The sequence below is a fragment of the Mauremys reevesii genome, linkage group 27 (genome assembly GCF_016161935.1).
Source record: "Mauremys reevesii isolate NIE-2019 linkage group 27, ASM1616193v1, whole genome shotgun sequence".
Lineage (NCBI taxonomy): Eukaryota > Metazoa > Chordata > Testudines > Geoemydidae > Mauremys > Mauremys reevesii.
The window spans coordinates 6,335,952-6,356,950 of record NC_052649.1 but is presented as its reverse complement, the minus strand read 5'-3'; the positions used below and the strand labels follow the sequence as shown (position 1 = coordinate 6,356,950).

The 20,999-nt window shown below is 47.8% G+C and overlaps 1 protein-coding gene across 4 annotated transcripts in view; it reads right to left on the bottom strand.

The window, feature by feature from the left end:
- CDK12 (cyclin dependent kinase 12) overlaps positions 1 to 20,999 on the bottom strand; it is a 71,420-nt gene that overhangs the window by 16,748 nt on the left and 33,673 nt on the right. For 2 of the 4 annotated variants that reach the window (XM_039516256.1, XM_039516255.1), the window contains exon 14: positions 3,239 to 3,375. In XM_039516256.1, the coding sequence (XP_039372190.1) occupies positions 3,338 to 3,375 (38 nt within the window). In that variant the 3' untranslated portion in view covers positions 3,239 to 3,337. Of the gene's footprint in view, positions 1 to 3,238; positions 3,376 to 18,372; positions 20,713 to 20,999 lie in introns of those variants that run through there. The other 2 variants (XM_039516252.1, XM_039516251.1) reach the window with 2 other exon arrangements.

Genomic DNA, 20,999 nt, shown 5'->3' with positions numbered 1-20,999 from the left:
GAGAGGGCTGGGAAAGGGGGTCTCTTGTTAGGATGCACAGCTGCCTAAGAGATTCCAACCCAACCGGCATGTGTGTGGGAAAGGGGGCGGGGGGGTTTACTGGTTTGCAGTGCCCTCGTGTGGCCAGAAAAGAGACTGGCTCCTCCACAGAGAAACACAGCAGGACAGACACACGCACCAGAGTCCTGAGCGTCGTTGGAGGAACAGTATCTTCCATTGTTGAGTTCTGGTCCAAGTAGAAAATAACTTACCAACTGCGGGAAGCTAGCAGGGCTGGAAGGGGTGACGGGTGACCCATAGAGAGCTAGAGGGGTTGCAAATCTCTCAGACTAGCGTCTGGGCAAAGGTATTTGAAATCACAAGCCCTGCGTCGTTAAAGCAGCATTCAAAAAGCATAAGTCAGGCCCCAAACTATCAACAGACCGACTTAAACATCGGGAGGTTTTGTTGTTTTTTTTAAACAAATCACACATTTGGGATTCTTCCTTGGCCTTCTGGTGTCTGAGCCAAGAATTCCCCTTCTTGAGATTTCTCTGACCCATGAAGACTAGAAACTTGCTTTGTATTTGAAAGCCAAGATTTGCACCTAAACCAGGGACTCTGGGGCTTTGAGAAAAACTGCAAATATTACAAGAAAAGCACGAGCATTGGCAACAGTGTTTAGGACCAATCTCCCCCCCCCGCAACCCATTTGATTCTCACACACACACACTTCTAGCTGATGGGCTCTGTATCAGGGCTAGTCACCTAACATACGCAGAACACACCCCACAGGATACGGAGGGCACGTATTGTACATTAAATAGGTTGATATAGATCCTGCGTTCTTGGATTATTCCCTTTCCTGCTCCATTTTTTAACCTGCTCTCCTGAGCCAAACAACTCAACCTAATCACGTCAGCATCTGAGCTGCACTTTGAAACCAGCAGCATTCCGGTGGCTTTGAAATCCTTTGGGTGTTCACACAGCCCCTGCCGCTGCAGGATCCCACCAGCTGGCACACATGAAAGCATTTATTTTTGCAAATCCCCCTCGCCTCCCACCCCCATAGTGAGGCAGGGAACTGTCATTCTCCCCATTTTGCAGGTGGGGGAAACTGAGGCCCAAAGGGATGGCGTGACTTGCCCAGTGTCCCACAAGGGAGCAGGACAGAGCTGGGGTTTGAATTTTGAGATCTAGAACCCCAGTCCAGTGACGTATTCACAAGATCAACTCTAGCCCAGTGTCACCCAAACTATTCTTAAAAAAAACAAAACAGGGAAAAATAAAGACTCTGCCTGCCACATGATATCAGTTTTAATAAACAAGTGCCAGGCCTAGAACATGCCACCAAGCATTGCAGCCCACTGGATAGAGCACTGGACTGGGAGTCAGGGCACCTGGGTTTTATTTATAGCTCTGCCACTGACTTCCTGTGTGACCTTGGGCAAGTCACTACCCTACCTGTGCCTCAGTTTACCCCTCTGTAAAATGGAGGGATAACAACACTGATCTGCTGTGGCAAAAAACTTGAAGAGCTGGGGATGAAAAACACTAGATAGGAGTTATGTATTATTATTAATGGAGAATTCCATGGCTTTTTGCATCAAATGCAGCAGCAAGCATCCATTTGAGAGGACAATTCTTTTTCAAAACACTTAAGCAATGGCGGTAGCAGATTTGGAAGGAAACAGGTCATTACAGCGGAAACCTGTAACGCAGAGATAAATAGTATCTGGATGGAGAAACATAGCTGCGAAAATTTAAAGTGACAGACTAACTTTCGTTAACTTTAAACGCGCTCGTTAGGAAATCCTGACCACAGTGCTACACGGTCACTGTGCTGAGAGCGACATCTGGTGGCTATTTCATGCTTCCACATACGGCAGGCATTACTGAGTAATTCCAAGCCCTTCGTCTACACTGCACTGTATACCCAGGTCTGTGGGCTTGGGGACATGGTGTTTCTATGCCCGTGGCTTGAGCATCTACCCTGCATTGTAAAACCTGGGTTTATAATTGCAGGACCCAGGTCTCGCAGCTGGGTGCTAAGTGCTTGCTGTCTTGTGTGTGGACAGAAGAGGGCTTGGGCTCGGGCTCAAACCCGAGTCAAAGCCCGGGCTTAGCGTGAGCGTATCCTCAGTGTCTGGAAATGGATCAATAAATTAGGCTGGATCCACAAAGGACAGGTGCGGCCTTCATGGCTGACCACCTGCAGCCATTAACTTGGATCCTGGATGTTTTGTCCATGTTTGTTTTGCAGCCAATACCCCAGCCCATTGTTCGGAATAACGCAACACCTGCTGCGGGGAGCGGATTAGGGAGTAGCTGCGAACAGTTGCCTATGGCCACAGCCTGCCCATTGGCTTCCCGTTACGGTGAGCCCAGAGCCACAGCGCCCTGATCTGGATCCAGACTCTGCAGCCAGTTCACATCCAGTACAAGAGTCTGACCTGCGAGTAGCAGCCCTGCAGCCTACCGTGTGCAAGAGGGACATGACATGGTGTCAGAAGTAAAGGCACCCAGAGGAGGGCGGAAACAAGGAAAGCAGCAACAAAGGTTGCAGGATCACTCATGAACATGCCACTTTCGGCGCCTCAGAGAACTTCAGCTTTGCCACATCTCCAGATAGGGATTGGCTACAGAGCTTCTATCCCAGAGAGAGACACTAGAAATGTGTCTTCAGTTCACCGCTAGCTCTTGCGATTAGCAGCTCAGGTATGTTACACATGGTACCTTCTCCTGGCTGAACAGGGTAATACAACGTAGCGTTCCATTCCATCTCCCGCGCTACGTTTTACATTCCTACCATTTACAAAACATGCTCTATCGTGCTGTCTTCAGAGCTCAGTACATATCGGTCTCTGAATCGCGCTGGTTTTCTAATTACACAACTAGCAGCCCTACATCCTACAATGGGAGCCACGACCAGGGCTCCCCGGTGCTGCCACAAAACAAACAACAACATCAGCTGGTAGCAGTAGGAGGCTGTTATCCACTGGGAAGCAGCTACCAGTGGGAGGACACTTTATAAGCATGCTAGACTTTATCCAGTGCAGGTTGGCTATGGGGCATCTCATTTCCTTTCTGCCTTTATAGATTGTTCTAAACCATTCCTCACCTGCCTTGAGCTTTCCCTCTTCCTAGCACAACCCCCGCCCCCAGTTAGCAGATACACAAAACCCCATCACAACAGGACCGTTCGCAGCCAGCCCTTGCAGCTGGGATTGGTGCAGCTCCTCGACCATTGGTTACTTACGAAGGAAGAAGGCTTAAAGATGCCAAGGTGCCATGGGACCATCACCCTCCACAATGAGCAGGGACTCTCAGACGGGCGTTGGCTAAACGCAGGCTCCAGTCAGGCATCAGCTGCTAAGAGACGTGCCAGCACTCGACCTAAAACAAAGAAGAAGACTAGACATGAGGGTGTATTGAAGGAAGGGGCTGCAGAGTGAGCCTGGCCATCCCCGAAGGGAGGTGATTCAAGCCTCTGTTAAAAGACAGAGGGTGTTAAATCTGTTCCTAGCACAAGAGTCCTGGTCCAGCAGTGAGGCTCCCTGGAACTACTACAGTAAAACACAGTAAATAACAGCAATTTAGCACAGACTACCGTTCTCCAGCGCGTTCCCTGGATATGATACTTGCTCGCATGTACTGAACGTCAAACAAAAAGGGGAGTTCTTTAGACAGTCTGTGGAAACCCCCCTTCCCTTCTGCTCTGAGAGGCACCGCACAAGTTAGTGCAACACAGCAGGGTGCAGAGAGAGTCCCGAGGAACAGCCCATGGCTGGTTACCATTGCTTTTACTGTAGCCCAAGTCAAGAAAAAGCCTAGCAGAGATTTAAACGGCCCAGCTGCCTTGTCGACATTTTATAACAAGAAGTGTGGTGTCTCCATGTTAAGGCAGCAGAGAAGAGGGAGAGGCGTAATGAGCATTAGCCCTTCTCTAGCAGCTTTCACAGAGGATCTCAAAGAACTTTACAAAAGGCGGGTCAGTCTTGTGAAACGTTTCACAGGTAGGGAAACTGAGGCACAAGTCACTGAGTGAGTCACTAGCAGAGCTGGGAACAGAACCTAGGAATCCTGCTGCCTATTCTCCTGCTCTAGCTACTAACCCCTACTCCTTCCTCTTTCCCATCAGTACCTAAAGCAGCAGCACCCAGAGTCATGGCACTCAGTGAAAGAGCAACAGGTGTTTAAAAATAACTTTGCTGGAAACTGCAAGACCAATGAGGCAGCTCGCACTGATTTCCAACCACCACTTGGGTATTATTATTTGTATTACAGCAGCCTCCAACAGCCACTTTTCAGAAGCAAGGCCCTGTTGGGCTGCGTGCCGTACACAATGCAGTCAAGAGACGCAGGCCCTGTCCGCGTTGATTTCAATGTTATGCTCTGTTTCCTTTTCCCCCACTTGCTTTTTCTTCTCAAGCATCAATTCCCGTGCATGGGTGATGGGATTTATTTTTGTATAGACCGTGTCTGACATTTAATAACAACCACCCCTCACTATTATATAGCATTTGTCATTGGTAGATCTCAAAGCACTGTACAAAAGGAAGCAGTTTCATTATCCCCATTTTACAGATGAAGAAACTGAGGCAAGGATTGGGGAAGTGACTTGCCCAAGAGGCCACCCAGCAGGCCAACAGCTGAGCCAGGAACAGAACCCAGGTCTCCTGAGTCCCAGCCCAGCACTCGATCCACTGTACCACACCGCTACATCCATTGAGGCTTTAAAAAGCTGACTTTTTAGAAACACACATTAGGGCATCTCTAGCTCCTCATTCAGGAAATATTCAACCTCACCATTGCTACAGCAGCACAAAGGCACCCACTTGCTTAACTGTAATGTCCATGGAGCTGCCCAAGGGGCTGAATTGAGCATGTGCATATGCGGTTTGCAGAATTACTGCAAAGGGTTAATCTGCAGCCAAACAGCAGCCGCAAAGGATGTGCCACTGACTCCTTCAAAGCCTCGCAACTAGAGATCTGAGCTGAGACCCCATTAGCCAGCTCTTCCTCCCCTGACCTCATGACCATCAGCAAGCTAGGGACCTGGTTTCATCCTTGTTAACATGAGAACAGCCATACTGGGTCAGACCAATGGTTCATCCAGCCCAATGTCTCTGTCTTCCAACAGTGGCCAATGCCAGGTGCCCCAGAGGGAATGAACAGAACAGGTAAATATCAAATGATCCATCCTCTGTCACCCATTCCCAGCATCCAGCAGTCAGAGGTTTAGGGACACCCAGAGCATGGGATCATGTCCCTGAGCATTTTGACCAATGGCCACTGATGGATCTATCCTCCACGAACTTAACCAATTCATTTTTGTACCCAGTTATACTTTTGGCCTTTGCAACATCCCCTGGCGAGGAGTTCCACAGGTTGACTGTGCGGTGTGTGAAGTGGTACTTCCCTTTGTTGGTTGTAACCCTGCTGCCTATTCATTTCATTGGGTGATCCTGACTCTTGTGTTATGTGAAAAGATAAATAATACTTCCCTAGTCACTTTCTCCACCCCATTCCTGATCTTAAAAACCCCCATTACATCCCTCCCGCACCCCTTGGTCGGCTCTCTTCTAAGCTGAACAGTCCCATCTGTTCAGTGTCTCCCTGTATGGAAACTGTTCCATACCCCTCCCCATTCTTGTTCCACATGTGCAACGTGGATGGGAACTAGCTGTGCCTACTTAGGCTTCGCCCACCTCCATCCACCATGCGAAAATAGGCAAGATTTTCAGAAGTGGCTAGTAATTTCAGGGGCCCCACTCGAGACTTCTTTAAAGGGGCCTGATTCACCCTCTGGAAAATCAGAGAGTTTCGAAGAGGTCTCAAGTCAGCCCTCCCCTCCCTCCAAACACCTTTGAAATGCGTGGCCACCACAGCTGTTTTTACTTGCCCGTGTGGATATAATCATGTTAGAAACGCAAGTTCTAACCCAGGGATCTTATAACATGGGGTTAGCATGTGGCCCACACATTTTCCCCCACCCAGACACAGTAAAAGAAACATGCCACAACCACATGGTGGTTTCTGGAGTAGAATTCATCCTCTGTCCAAGGCTTCTCAGCCTGGTGTCGAGGCAGTGGTGACGTGTTGTCCACACCACAGCTTTTAACTCGATTGTACTGGGGCTAGAATCACAGTGTAGACAATGGGTCAAATTTAGGAGCCTAAATCCCATTGGCACTTAAGTCTCATTGAAAGCCTCAGTCACTTCGCAAATGATTCTTAAGTGCTTTTGAAAATGTTACGAGTTACTGTAGACGTGACCTGAAGAGGAGGTGGGATGAAAAGTAAGCCGGTGCCCTCTTTTTTTGCCTCTTTAGGCCAGGAAGAGAAGCACTGAAGGGTTCTTTATCTCTCTTTTTATTGTTAAGGGTTTTCTCCCTGCTTTTTTTCCCCCACAGTAGAAATTCAAGGCTTGTCTGAACTGAGTGTCTCTCTCCGGACTGAAGACTTAGCACCATGACGACATCATGAGAACCAAGCCAGTGAAAGCTGAGCCATTGGCCGGGGAAGACATTTACAGTCAGACTATTGGGTGGGCGGGTTGGTTTGTATTGGTCAATAGCTATTGATTCAAATGGCCTGTTAACATTTTGGAGAAAAGAAGCTTTTACTAAAGAACGCCCATTATTCCATTAAAGTCAACAAAACCTCCTCAGGGACCCTCTAATGAGTTCGCCAACAAAGTCAGAGGTGACATTGCTAATAGTTTTAAGGTTAAAAAAATATTTTTATTTCTTTTTAAACAGTTTCAGGCTGTCAAGTTTACACCATTAAGCAGCAAAATAAAGGGCACAACCCCAGTTAAAAACAAATCCTTTGCAGGTCTCTAATTTGGCTACTAAAATGCCCAGCTAACTGGCTGCAATAGTGCCTCAAAGTACAGTGGGAGCTATAATACTTGAGGTGCAAACCCATCAAACACAACCCGCTGTAGTGGATCCTGCCTCCCCTTGCCAGCACACATTCAGGCACCTAGATAAGCTGAATCGTGCCTCAGCTATCCCACCTGATTCGCTGTAACTTGGGGATGTCCTTTCCCCTGGCTGGAAAGGATGGGATGCCAGCATTAACAAGTACCCACTTTCTGCAGAAACATCTGTTTTTCATCGAAAACCATTTCCCCCCAAACTAAAGTATTTCAATTTGGATATGCCGCTGATGGCCTCATGGGAGTTATAGGGCAGTTGCCTAAAGGTCCCCATTCTCCTATCTGGGATAGGGTTCCCAAGTGGATGCCTCCCATAATGACCATGGCCAGGGATTTCCATGACACACTGTTTTTACCTCTCCAAGGGGAGAGCTCATGGGAGATGTAGTCCAACCAGGCAGCCTGGCCTCTAGAGGAGAGTGGGAGCATAGGGCATTTGAACTACAACTCCCATGAGGCACCCTAGAACCAGATCCACATCAAAATATTTAGTTTGTCAACTGAAGTGTTTGTGTTTCCAAATTTTTGCTGAACAAAAAAAGTTACCATTGTCCAGGAGAGGAAAAAAGAAAACTCAACCAGCTCTATTAAAGACTAGGCCACGGACTGCAAGATTGGGATCGCAGAGTGTGCAAAAGAAAGCAGGGATCAGATAGCTGTAATTACTGAGAATGGCAGGGACCAGTGAGGACAGAGCCAGGAATGGCCTTTATCAGCCAACAGTCTATAAATGTAATGAACCTGAAGTTGTCTCCTAACCAGAGAGCTGTTCTGGGCCAGTGATCACCATAGCTTGGCCCAGGGGCTCAGTTCCACGACCAATGTCCCACCCTGCAACATGGGCTGATCAAGATGGGCCAGACCTTTCTGCTATAAAGAATTGGATCATCATCCAGTCTCTGAGAAGCAGGGCACCTGCAGTAGATGCACCCTGAAAGGTGCCATTGGTTACTAATTTATGGCCTGCATGATGCTGCGATCATAACAGTGCCTTCTTGATTTCATGTCCAGGAATCTAAAGTTTCACTGAACCACACTGAACCTGATCTGAAGCAAAGTCTTAAAAATACATAAAAGGTGGGATTTCTGAATTTGATTCATGAAAATATTAGGACCGCAAATTGTGCATGTACACCCCCCCCACACACACCATTAGTCTGCAAACAACCACCTGTGGCTGAACCACTTGAATTCTGGACCTTCAACTTACATATCAGATCTGATTCAGAGTAGAAGGGACTATTCGCTCCTTCTATGTACACACAGTGCCAAGGACACAGAGTGCAACCATCAGATAGAATAGAAATGATCTAGCCGGAAGTGTAGGCAAGAGGCTTTTCTTGGAGCAGAGCTAAGGCATTTAATGCCATTACCCTCTGCTTTGGATCTTAACCAGCAGGATTGCACAGTACTGTTTTAACCAAACGGAAACATGATCTTTTAACTAGACAAGGAGGAAAAACAGGAGCCTGCCGACATGTACAATAACCAGATTCCAGCTGTGTTGGCACCATTCTAGTCAGACCAAGAGAGCGGGATCTGTATGCTCACTCTGCCTCATCTAGGGAGCAGCGAGGGCATAGCTAGTCTGTGGAACTCATTGCCCCATGAGGTCATTGCAGCCAAGAGTTTAGCAGGACTCCAGAAGGGACCAGCCATCTTTTGGGAGAACAAAAGTAGCCAGAGGAAAGATTTTAAAAGTAACCAAGAGTTTTGGACTGTCCCTGTATTAGGGCAGAGCCAATCTCTAAGTGCCTGAAATTAGGAAGAAATCTCTACAACCAGCAGATTACTCCATAACCCCCTACTGCAAGATTTCTTGCACCTTCTGGTATGGAGCACAAGACACTGGGTGGGAGGGGCCATTGAGTTGACCTGGTACGGGAATTCTAAGATGTACATGAGAAACATTCAACCCAGCTTTGGTACCTCTACTGCCAATGGGTTTGGGAAGAATGGGCAGGAGGATATGGGGGATCTCAGCTGGGAGAGGAAAGGTACCAACAGGCCCACCGGTGAAAGGGGAGCAGTGGACATAGGTGGTGGGGAAAGCGGGAGTTAAGGTCAGCGTTGGGGTTTTCACTCTAGCATTAACAGCACAGTCCCACAGATACTACGCAAGCAGCTGGCTTTAAAAGCCACTTTGACACCGCACTGGGGAGATACACGAAGCAGCGCTGTGCTCTAGCGACACTGACGGCGTGACGAGACGGATGGGAATGAAGCCCGGGGTTGCCAAGGCCTACATCACTGCAGGAGACAGAGAGAAGAGCCTTTTGGCTTGCAGCAAATCACAGCTGCAATGGGCCACTGAAGGCTCCCACAGGCCTTGCTCAGATCTGCTTAAGGCGAGGAGGGAGAAGTTTTAAAGGGGAAGGACTGAGCATGACGACAATTACCATTGTTCATAGGAATCTGCTAATGGGATCCTTCAGGAAGGCGACCCAAAGCATTGAAGATTTAACCTCCTTCCCCCTCCTTAAACCCAATCTAATTAATAAGAAGTCGGAGATGCTTTATTGCTTGGGGAACAGGATGAGACTAAATCAACCTAGGGCATCTACGACACAGCAGAAGGGTTTGCCGCTGGATCGGCCCTGAGGAAAAAGCAGAAAGGGTAGGAAACATGGGACCTTTAAATTTTGGGGGCCAATAAAATAAGTAGGACTCTAATCAGTTTGACTGTAAGCTCTGTGGGGCAGGGCATGTCTCTCTCTGCTGTCTGTACAGCACCCAGTGCAACTGGGATCTCTAGGTGCTACCAGAGTATAAATAAATGAGATGTTCAAGGCATCGTGCGTTAGAAGATATTGCACCAGCAAGAGGCAGAAAACACCCTTGACTGCAAACTACAGCGGTAATGGGACATTTAAAATAAGCTTTCCAGGATGGGTCTGACTTTCCAGGGGGTTTTACTTCTTTTTGTTACAAAGACGCCAGGTTTTACCATTATGTTAAATTTGGGCCCAGCAGTTCATTGGTCCCATACAAAAACTGCAAAAGCAGCCCCAGTTATGAACCTACAGTCTCAAGATAAAGGGACAGTCAAACCATACGTCTGTCTGGATTTAAAAAAAACAAAACCTATTGTTACTTGTAACCCTCCTCCTCCCTTCCATTCCTGGAACAAAGAGCCAGGAAAAATGACATTTACTTTTCCAGTTTGTTTACTGTGCACACTTGACAGTGCTTTGAATCTAGTCAGTTTCCCGGGTGCCCATGTAGTCAGTTTCCCAAGGTGTTTGCATGGGTCTTTCATAGAAGCTAGGAAAATGTGATTGTAAAACCGTAATTGGCAGGGAGACTTGGGGCAAATACAGCAACTGCCGCTTCCCCCGACCCCTTTTAGAGGGACCACCTCCCTAGTTAATTGTCTCTCGAAGTCCTGGTGAAGCCTGTTTGAAAGAGAGCAGGAGTATTTGACGGGACAAACCCTGTGACCTACATTGAGGGTTCCTCACTAGGCTAAGTGCTGGGGAAGGCATCTGTAAAGGGGTGAATGAACAGAGTATTAGCTACACTAGGGAGAAAATCAGACACCAGTTCTCCCCAGTGCAATCAACAGCGGGAAGAGTCAGCAGAGAGAGCAGTCAGGGGATTTAGCAGGCTTAGATGAGATGGTAGGAAATCCATCTGAGCCTTGGCTACACTACAAGTTTTAGCATTGCTATTTCCAGGGGGAGTTACAGATCTGATTTTTCCCCAACATGAGACAACCTGCGGAAGCGGGACTGCTGTTGTGTGGGATGGGAGGACAGGGAAGGGCAACAGAAGTGGCAAAAATAAAGTACCTTATAAAGCATTTCAAATGTATTCCATTAGGCCAGGACTGGCAGAGCAGTGGGCTGATCTTTGGCTGGCTAACGGCTCAGTTTTGGTGAACACTGGCTTAGTCCAAACCCGTGGGAGGAAATCTCTTTGGTAAAGACTCCTCACCCCTGCCGGTAAGGGTTAAGATGTCTCCTGAAACACCAGTCATCCTAAAAGTCCTCCAGCAAAAGGGATGATGATATCATTTGACAGTCCTAATGTAGCAGATAAGGTACTAGGTTGGGACTCAGGGGACCAGAGTTGTATTTCAGAAGCAATACAAGTGCTAGGTAGTAGGTTGACTTCTGACAGGTTAACAAACAAGCCAAGGCCTGCAGTCTTCCTCATACATCAGAAAGCAGCAAAGAAGTGTACAGGCCCTTTAAACATAATCATTCCCAAGTCACTTTTAATTGTTCAAATCTACTACTACTACTGAGAGTTAAGCGGGAGAGCAATCTTGAGGTGAACCCAGCTTAGACCCCAAATACAGAGTACTTTCTCCTGGGGGTATTGGTGAATGGTTCCAGAGCCTTCCCCACAGGGCACTAGCGCAGAACTGGCCCAGGTCAGGGGCGGCTCCAGGCCTCAGCACGCCAAGCGCGTGCTTGGGGCGGCATGCCGCGGGGGGTGCTCTGCCGGTCGCCGGGAGGGCGGCAGGCGGCTCCAGTGGACCTCCCGCAGGCGGGCCTGTGGAGGGTCCGCTGGGTCCCACGGCTTCGGTGGAGCCGCAGGACCAGCGGACCCTCCGCAGGCACGCCTGTGGGAGGTCCACCAAAGCCACGGGACCAGCAGACCCTCCACAGGCACGCCTGCGGGAGGTCCACCAAAGCCACGGGACCAGCAGACCCTCCACAGGCACGCCTGCGGGAGGTCCACCAAAGCCAAGGGACCAGCAGACCCTCCACAGGCACGCCAGCGGGAGGTCCACTGGAGCCGCCTGCCGCCCTCCCGGCGACCGGCAGAGCGCCCCCCGCGGCATGCCACCCTGCTTGGGGCGGCGAAATGTCTAGAGCCACCCCTGGCCCAGGTAAATGAAGATTAAGTCCCAATTTGCTGCGGTTTAGGGCCCACTTCGTGAAACCGGGTTCTCCAACTGTATGCATTTGCAGCAGTGTCCACAACACGCCAGGTACTTCACAAAGAAGAGGCCATTCCTGCTCCATCAAGCTCATGATTTAAAGAAGGGCCACCCCTCCCCCGCAACCGGGACGAACCAGCAGCTCTGGGCCTTTTCATTGGCAAAGTAGGCTAGGATTGATGGAGCCCAGGAAACACCTCCCCTCACCTTAGAGGGGAGCCAGGTAGATAGTAGGTACAATGGCGGGATAGCTTGCACTGCAGCTGCCTGTTCTGTGACCAGGAGCTCTCAATCCAGCAGTTTACACTAGTACAAAACCCACAATGAAGAAAGCTCCTTTAGGTGGTAAATGCAAAACATTGCGGGGGGGGGGACGGACGGACAACTAAACAGGACAAAGTAGCTCAGTGCTCAAATTTCATCTACCTTAGAGCTTCCCTTTTGATGGAACCATCAACCTGTCCTTTCCCACAAACGCTCCCTAGAAATTATGATCTAGGATGTGTCTCAATCTTACCCTCCCGAGAAGTGCCACAAACTTTGATGTCCCACCATGCGGAACAGATGAATTATCTGAAAGACCCAGACCAAACAAACCGCACAGAACTCTTTCTGGCCGGAGTGGACCTTGTCTGGATTGGAACCTGCAATCAGGGTGTTAACAGGCATTTCAAACCTTCCAGCTCCCTGCCCCATTCCACTGACTAAGCCATCTTCCTCTGTAGTACAAACATCAGATCCTCAAACCAATGTGGCACTGGGAAAAATCAGCCTCAGATCTCTCTCTATCTCACCCATCAGGACCATCATCAGCTACGAAGAACCCGATTCTCAGCCATGGATCCCGCCATCTTTCCTCACACAAGTTTTCCACTGAAAATTGGTGGGAATTCTGCTTAAGTAAGGAGTACAGCCTCAGGCCTTGTGTTGGTAATTTTACTCTTGATATGCAAGGCAGAATAGCTGGGCCACAGGTAGGATTAGGGTTTCGGCTACATACAAAAACCTTTTCAACTTCCAACAACAAACAAAGCAAGGCTGAACCGAAGATGCCCAACTGCATCTTCCTGATCCCAACCTTTAAAACATGGTATCAAAACGCCTTTTAACTCTTCACAATTAAGCACCTATCTGCCAGACTCATTCAGCAGAGACATAAATCAAGTCTGAGGCAGTCACATCGGGGGTGATGGATGTCCATGCAGATCCTTTCCGTGATGTCCCATGGCCAGGTAACAAGCAATTTGTGCTAAGCGAATGCATGCTGCTGGGAACCTGCCAAGGCTGTCCAACAATAAACGTCTTGCAGATAGAACTTCCCTCACACAGGCTTATAATTCAGCTGTTTTTTTACAGCTACCAAGAGTTTTGCAGAAACAGGGAAGCAAAGGAGTCCTCAATCAGGCAACGAGACACACAAGCCTCTAAGGGTCTAGGCTGACCGATCTGCTGGCTAACCTTTACACTGCATCCCAGTAAGCTAGATTTTTAAGGCTCCCTGGTGGAAGCACTTAAATCCCGATTATCCTTAATGAGGGCTCCTGCTTCATTACTCCCTCCATTTATATCTGAGCAGGTGTAGGGGAACAGGAAACAGCTAGAGAGTTAACTCTCAGCCCACTGCTCTCTGCGCCTAGGCTGGCAAGGGCATCCGGCCAAAGATAACATGGCAATTGCCATAGGGTTCTGGGCAAAACTATTCAATGTCTTCATGTCTGCAGACTGTCGTTTCGATTTGAATATAAAAATGTGCTAAATCCAGTTTGATCTAGTTCGTCACCTTTTCCCTTCCCCTGGGTCCATTCACAGTCATGGCAGCTGCTGTAACAATTAGATTCACAACACATGCAGAGTAATCCTCCTATGGCCTCTACCAACTCCCCCTTTCTCTCGAAGAAGGAAGCTAGCATCACAATGGGTAGATGAGACCCACTGAGATCATCTCATCTGACCCTTTGCAAATGCAGGACCCAGGCCCAAGGGAGGGGAGCCGGGGTATCACAGTGGTATCACATCATCTCAGCCTACAGGCCAGGCAAGAGAGAATGAAAGCTAAGTTTGTCCTGGAGTCCTTAACTCCCCCTGCTGAACCCATCTCTGCCTACACACTTTCCAACAGTGGAGACACACCAAGTCATGCTGTGATACCCAGGCTTCTCTTGGGTGTAGGGGTGTTAAATACGACTTTTTTGTTTCTAACTCTCCCCGCTCAAATCTTTGTATTTAATCTGGTTTCTGAGGTGAACCTGCTCCGCCTGCCCTGAAGATGCAGTGACTAAACTCAGGCAGAACTAACCCTTCCATTCCCTATGCTCTTCTGCAAACCAAGCGCTCAAAAGCCAAGGGAGGGATCTTCTAAGGGGCACAGTGGTGGAAGACCAGCCCACTTGGTGAGGAGGGGCCCCCTCTCCATGATGGGCAAAGGGCCCCTTTTTAATCTGGAAAGTCTCCCAATTGCCATGATTTGGCAACACCCTGCAGACTAGGCCCCCGCATGGCCCTGGGGATGGCTCAGCAGGGCAGAGGAGTCAACGCAGCAGGCCAGCTGCCCTGCTAATAAGTCACCACAACAGGGGCAGATCCCTAAGCTTTGCCCCTGCTTCCAAGTGGACAGCAAAGCATGAATCTCTACTGCTGCCTCTTTCCCCTGCATCCACCCACTACAGACTGATCTCTTTTAAAAGCATCAGAGGCAGGGGGACACCAACCCAGGCCTCTGCCAGGAGAAAACAGGCCGGCTCTAGGATTAGGGACTTTTGAGTCCAGCGCGAGCTAGATTATTTGCACGCTCCTGACAGAAATGCCCTGATGATCCATCACCCTGCCAGCGGGACGGAGAATGCCTGAGAGATGCCAGTCTAGCAAGATGGGTGAGCAGACCTCTAGCTCAGGAAGGCACTCAAATATCAGTGGGATGAGGACCATCTAAGCTCCTGGATAGACAGGAACTGGACACAGGCAGATCTGAGCACACAGCAACCCAGCTTCCCCTCTCGGATTCTACCCAGGGCAGGATTTAGCCCTACAGTACATTCTGATAGGGAAATCACCTGGCCCAGTTGAGAGTCTCAAGCTACACACACCCATCAAGGACAAAGGTCGCTCAGGAAGGATGAGTTTAATTCACCCTGGAGGAATGAGCCAAGTGTTAAAAATTCTGACACCGTTCTGGTGGATTCCTCAGCTTTAGAGTATAGGGTTGACTACCCAGCCAGCTTGGCCTTAGGTTTCCATAGGGGTGGAGCACGCAAATCGCAGAGGGCTACGGGAAACCTCTGGTTTTAGCGGCTGCTTGGAGCAGGGTGGGAGATGGATATGCTATGGCTTGATTTGCATGAGTCAATACCCAGCATGCTTTGGCTCACAGTTCTGGTGTTGGGTGCAGAGCAAAAGCTGCCTTCTGAAGCATGCCCTGTGGAAGGGACAATTTTGAACATAAGAAGGGATGGGACAGGTGGATAGCAGTAAGGATGGCACCCCCACGCGCACACTAGCAACAAATGGTACAAGTCTCCCTACTAGGCATAGGCCACACTCACCCCTGAGAGCTTGGCACTGTGCTGATGCCAGGAAAATCAGCCCTTTAGTCAAGGGCTGAGATGGCAGCTGAGATCTTTCTCCCCTTGTTGCAGTAACTCCCACCCCTTTCACTTGTTGCTGATTCTCAGCAACTCTTTGCCATGCTCTAGTTTCAGACCCCTGCGTTCCCTTCCACCCTCTGCTCCCTGTTCTTCCCCTCTCAGCCATACCACCAGCCAGCTAGCCCGCTCACCTTCATCTCCCCTTCCTTGTTCTCCCTTTTTAGGCCCTTTTCAATTCATGTTGCTGCATTCTCATCTAGGTGTCCAGACCATGATCCCTGCACTGAAATATCAGCCCATGCTCTTGTTCTCTCCTTCTCCCTCCAGCTTGCTGATGCCACCAACCTTTCTTCATGGCCCAACCATGTCTCCCCACCTGAAATTCTTGCACTGGCTTCAGCTCCTCTTTACGTATCGCCTCCTGCCTAGTCACACCTAACCTGGCTTCTGGCAGCTTCCTGGGTTCTCTCCGTCACTGTGTCTTCAGCCCCCCCCCCCTTTTTTTTAAACCTTGGAAAAGGTTTTTCCCAGCAACATGCCACAAATCCCATCCCCTCCCCCTCAGATGCTTTAGGAGGCAGACCTGTTCTGGACCACACACCAGTAACTCACACTGCACACCTGTCTGCTCTCCTGCAGCTCTTTCGGAAGGGACTTTTCCCTTTGGTCCTAAACCCCTTGGCCCAGGAAGTCCGCTCTGGTTTGGCATGTTCGCTAGTTGGGTGTGCACAATACACACCCAGTGGTATTAAAATAATTCTCTCAATACACCCAGTGGTCTTTCCTCCTCCATCTCAGACCTAGCTTGGCCTCTATTTCACCACTGCTTCCCTTCCTTCCACTCACTTGGTTTCCCTGATTTGTCCTCTCCTTATTTTTCCCTTCACCTGTACAAACCTAAGATTTAAGTGTTCCCCAAATAAGCGAAAAGCCCCAGTGTCCGGAGCCCGTCCTCCACAGACCCAACCAGAGTGAGCATTAGCAGAGCACAGGTAACAAACACTTCAAAGCCACAGTTCTGAGCGACAGACAAGGAGATTCAGGGAATGATGGAGGCTGACAGACTCCTGGGGCTCTGGTCTTGACTCAATTGAAAAGGATTCTCTGCACTACCTGGGACTTATGAATTAACTATGGTATTTCAACAACACGTCTAAGAGGCTGGGATTATGTGTTGGTGCATTATGGCAAATCCCATTCACCCACACCAACCAGCATTAAGATAAGACCCACTTACCGGTATATCTGGCCACTCGGTATCAAGCTACAGTTGGGAATGGGGGAAGTAGGAAAAGGGAATCCTTTAAAGGCAAAAGTTACCATATGTGCTTTAAAGACTACAACGAGGAGCGTAATAACTCAATGCACTGGAGCAAAAGATAATACAGTAACAGGAAATATTTAATTTTCCAATCTCCACTTTCCATTTTTATAAACTGAAAAGAAAAAAATTAATATATTACAAAATATCTGTACAGAGACAAAAGTACAACCAAAAAAAGGCGCGCTCAGTCTCAAAATGAAACTCAGGAGAGGTACAATAAGGTGTTGGTATCAGACACTTCTCTGCTGGGGAACACAGTGGCTACAGCTTTTAGACATTGGTGTTAAACCCAAAAATGATCTAACATTAAGAAAAAAAAAGGAGGGGTGGATAATCTAATGAGTTGCCTGTAACCTGTACCACCAGCTTATCATCACATACAATTTGTTTTTTCTTTGTAAATCCTCGAGTCTTCTACGTACAGAGCCCCTCAGGATAAATTCAGCTACGGCTAATGAAAGGGAGAAAATAAACAGATGCCACCACCCTCCTTCCCCAGGATCATAAATACAGAGGCTTGTGCCCCTTCCATCTACATGCTCCCTTCATCAGAAATGCAGCCACTTTCTCTCCTCTGTTCTAGAGTCACCGGTGCAATGGAATTAATGTCTTTGTGGTGCAATGAAGTAAACACAGTTTGGATGGAGCTCAGTGACTTCCCCCCACTCTCATTCTAACTATGAGAGATTTAATTCTGCCCAACTTTGCTCAGCGTGTTTAAAAGGATAACAGATGAACAGCAAATACCATTTCCCCTCCCACCAAGATCCCCTGGTATTCAAAGGCATGACCCAAAGCTCACTGAAATAGAAGGGTGCTGGATCAGGTTGAATATCAGGTGCATATGGGGCGCAGGAGGGTGTTTAAACTTAAAAACAAAAACAAAAATTCTGATTTTGTCTAGTTTTTAGATTCAGACTTGAAAAGGGAATGAAAATCCACTTTTACATTACCACTGCCTTTGGGATCCCCAGCATGTTTTTAGGGCATCCTGCATAATTTATTATTGACTGATGCAATCAAAGAAACAAAATCGATGTAATAGCTTTTGATGGTACGTAACACAAATACGTGTAGAGAAACAGCGTGAATGGCTGTTCTCTTTAGTCACACTTATGGGGACGCTGGCAGGACAAGTTGGGGTTCACAGCATTGCTTCTTTTCAGAGCCTTTGGAGCCAAGTTTCACTACAAAAGCCAAGACAGATAATGCCCTCATATCTTGAGAGCTGCCCCACCCAGACAGACCGAGAAGCTCAAATAAAGTCAATACAGGTCTGGTCACATGGAGCAGCTCACAAGACTGAGGTTCTGGACGACAACTCCTGGAATTCAGTTCTGTTAGAAAGCGAATAGCACATAGGTGGGGCCATGTCAGAGGAATTCAAGTCGTTCCCCCCCCAAGAACAAAACTTTCTGGTGAGGCGGACAAATCCGTGGATGAAAACTGGTAACAAAAGTGGAAAGGAAATAAAAAATAAAAGAGAAGGATGCATCTGCTTCCTGCACAGACTCAGGACTGTAACGTAATTCTTCCAAAATTCAAACAGGCTTGGGAGGAAGAGCCAGGACAACTAAAAATGTGCCAGAATGTCTGGCAGCTGCATGTTGAAAAGAAAAATATATATATATATATATGTTTAAATAAAATGTCTGGAGAGGTTATTCTGTTTTATTTAGTGCACTCTGCATTTTTACAGTACTATTTTTGCACATTAGGCATGAACTGGCAATTGGAAAAAAATCCACAAATTTACATTTGGAATTTTGCAAACTGTGTTACTAGTCTTTGCTGAATCGACAATATAAGAATTTGCTTTGTCACACAAATGGACTCGTATATATTACAGGAGAATATATATTCTCTCTCCTTCTTCCACCTGCCTCTTGAAAGCTTTTCCCTACAGTCACTTGTCTGTGTTTTTAAGGCAGATTTTCTCCCTCTAGGTCACGATGCACCACCTGCTGGGGGGAGGGTGTGGTTTTTATTTTTAAAAACAAGGAAAGAAATCCTTTTGCAATGATCAGAAGGTCTCACGGCCATACAGATTCTGATCGATTTTACACATCAACACTGTCATTTTAAAAATTAAAAGACTAGATGTATGGTTTCCTTCGGAAAAGCCCACTTGGAAGAAGAAGCCCAAAAATGTGTATTCTTGTTTTATTAATTTGTTTTTGTTTTGTTTTGTTTTGAAGCCTTACTGAAATGGACAACATTGCAATGTTCTGCAGGAGAAGAAAATCCATTGTAAATACTTTCTTGACCACACCAAAAATATTTATGTATATAGAAATGATACATTAACCCTCGAAGTACTCAAACGCTGCCAGCCTGGTTTAAAACAGCAGACACGCACACCGCCAGCCCTGAGAGCATGACTGACATTTACAAAAGACACTCCCAGCTGGCAAAGTTTCCCCACCAGAAAATTTCTGCTTTAAATCTTAAAATGTTTTAGAACTGAAGTATTACAAAGGTTTTTTCTTGCTGTTGTTTTAAAGTTAGGAGTTCTCTTAGGCTCTTGAGCTTCTAAAAAGACCATTTCCACTGCAAATGTATGGAGGAATAATAATAATTAAAAAAAAAAAAAAACCCAAAGAGCCCTTTCAAAAGCCAGTGCACTACAGCTGCCATCAAAACACACAACCTAGGATCTGGGAGGGAGCGAGACTGAGCTTGTGATCTCCCAAGTGTAAAACTTTGAGAGACGATCTGACCTGAAAAGAAAGAGGGGAGTGAGGGGGTGCCCAGCAGCTTAGTGGAAAGAAGGGATGCTAAATAAAAATTCGTAATACAAACCAGTGCCATATCCTGGTTCTCCAAATCCAGTCTAGGTGATCTAGGCACCATTTCATTAATACTTTAAATAAAAAGACTGAAAAAAAATTTGCCTTGGGAAACGGACCCTCTCTGAGTCCTGCCTGAACACCAAGATAGTTCTCTTTCTGAGAAGCCCGAGTGCCAGGCAAGTAAAACATTTTTATTTCCTTTTTCCATTTTTTCCTCCTTTTTTAAACAATTCCCCACCATCTGCAGCCTAAGGCAGAAAACTCACCATTATTGTCACTAACCAAGTGAGAAGTTTGGCTAGCAAAATGCCCAGTCAGGACTCTTACAGTATTTTGGAGGGCACCAGCTAGCGGCCTAGCGAGCAAGGAATACAACACAGAGCTTTGCAGTAGCCGAAATGTAGACAATACCTCGCTCTGGCAAAAAAATAAAATAAAAATAAAAATAAAAAACAAACCAAAATTCATGTCACTAAAGGTTGAGAGGCAGGGGAGGGAAGGAGATCACCACAAAACTCAAGTCTCTTAATAAGGAACCCCTCTCCCCCTTCCCCCTCTTGGAGGCACTCTGCTAGGCCCACGATAGGCCTTTCCATAAACGCCCCAGTTGTGACCCGTTCCTGTCCCGCTGGAGCTAGCAGTCCCTGGCCCCAGCTCGCTGTAGTTTTGAATTTTGGCCTCGGGGTGTACCAATGTGTTGTTGCTCCCCTCAGCTTTTACAAAGGATTGCCCAATAACCGAATGTAACGCTAAGGGGACTCTGGTGAAACGGAGGTCCTGGTCCCCTGGAAACTGGACAGATCCTGTGCCCTGGTAATTGCTCGCCTCCCCATGGTGGCTCACAGAGCCCAAAAAGGTCCTGCTTTTCCCCAGAGTCTGGGCAGAGGGTTCTGTTAAAGTTTGGCCAGCACTCCGCTCGTCAGCACTGAATCCCCCCTCCGACCCCTCTGTGCCGTAAGTCCTGGATGGCTGCGATCTGACGTAATCTGCAGATCTCAAGGCTTGGTGATCAGGCGTCGAGTGGCTTAGCGGCTCCGCCTCTTGCTGAGAAAAAAGCTGCAGCAGAGCAGCCGTCACGGCTGGGTTCAAGTCCTGTGCTGCACTGGAGAGATCTCCTTCAGACAGAGGAGGTGGTGGTGGTGGTGGTCCAGGGGGCTCAGGGGGTCTCTTCTCTGGTGGGAGAATGCGAGGAGGACATGCTGTGGAAGGGTTACTTCTTTTAAACAACATCTTAAATCACATGTTAACAGATATCAACACATTTACAGAAAACAAACAGCCCACCACGGGAGACAGCCTGCTCTCTGGGATGGACAGAGAAAGAGGCGGAGTTTTTATAGCTGGTAATCCTTGAAAGGTAAGTGTACAGGTTCATTAACATTTTTCCCTGCTCTTACTCCCCCACCTGCCCACATTCTTGGCTCATCAAGAACAGCTGCCCTAACACATGGGTACCTGTGAACACAATTCCTACTTTTAGATCAAA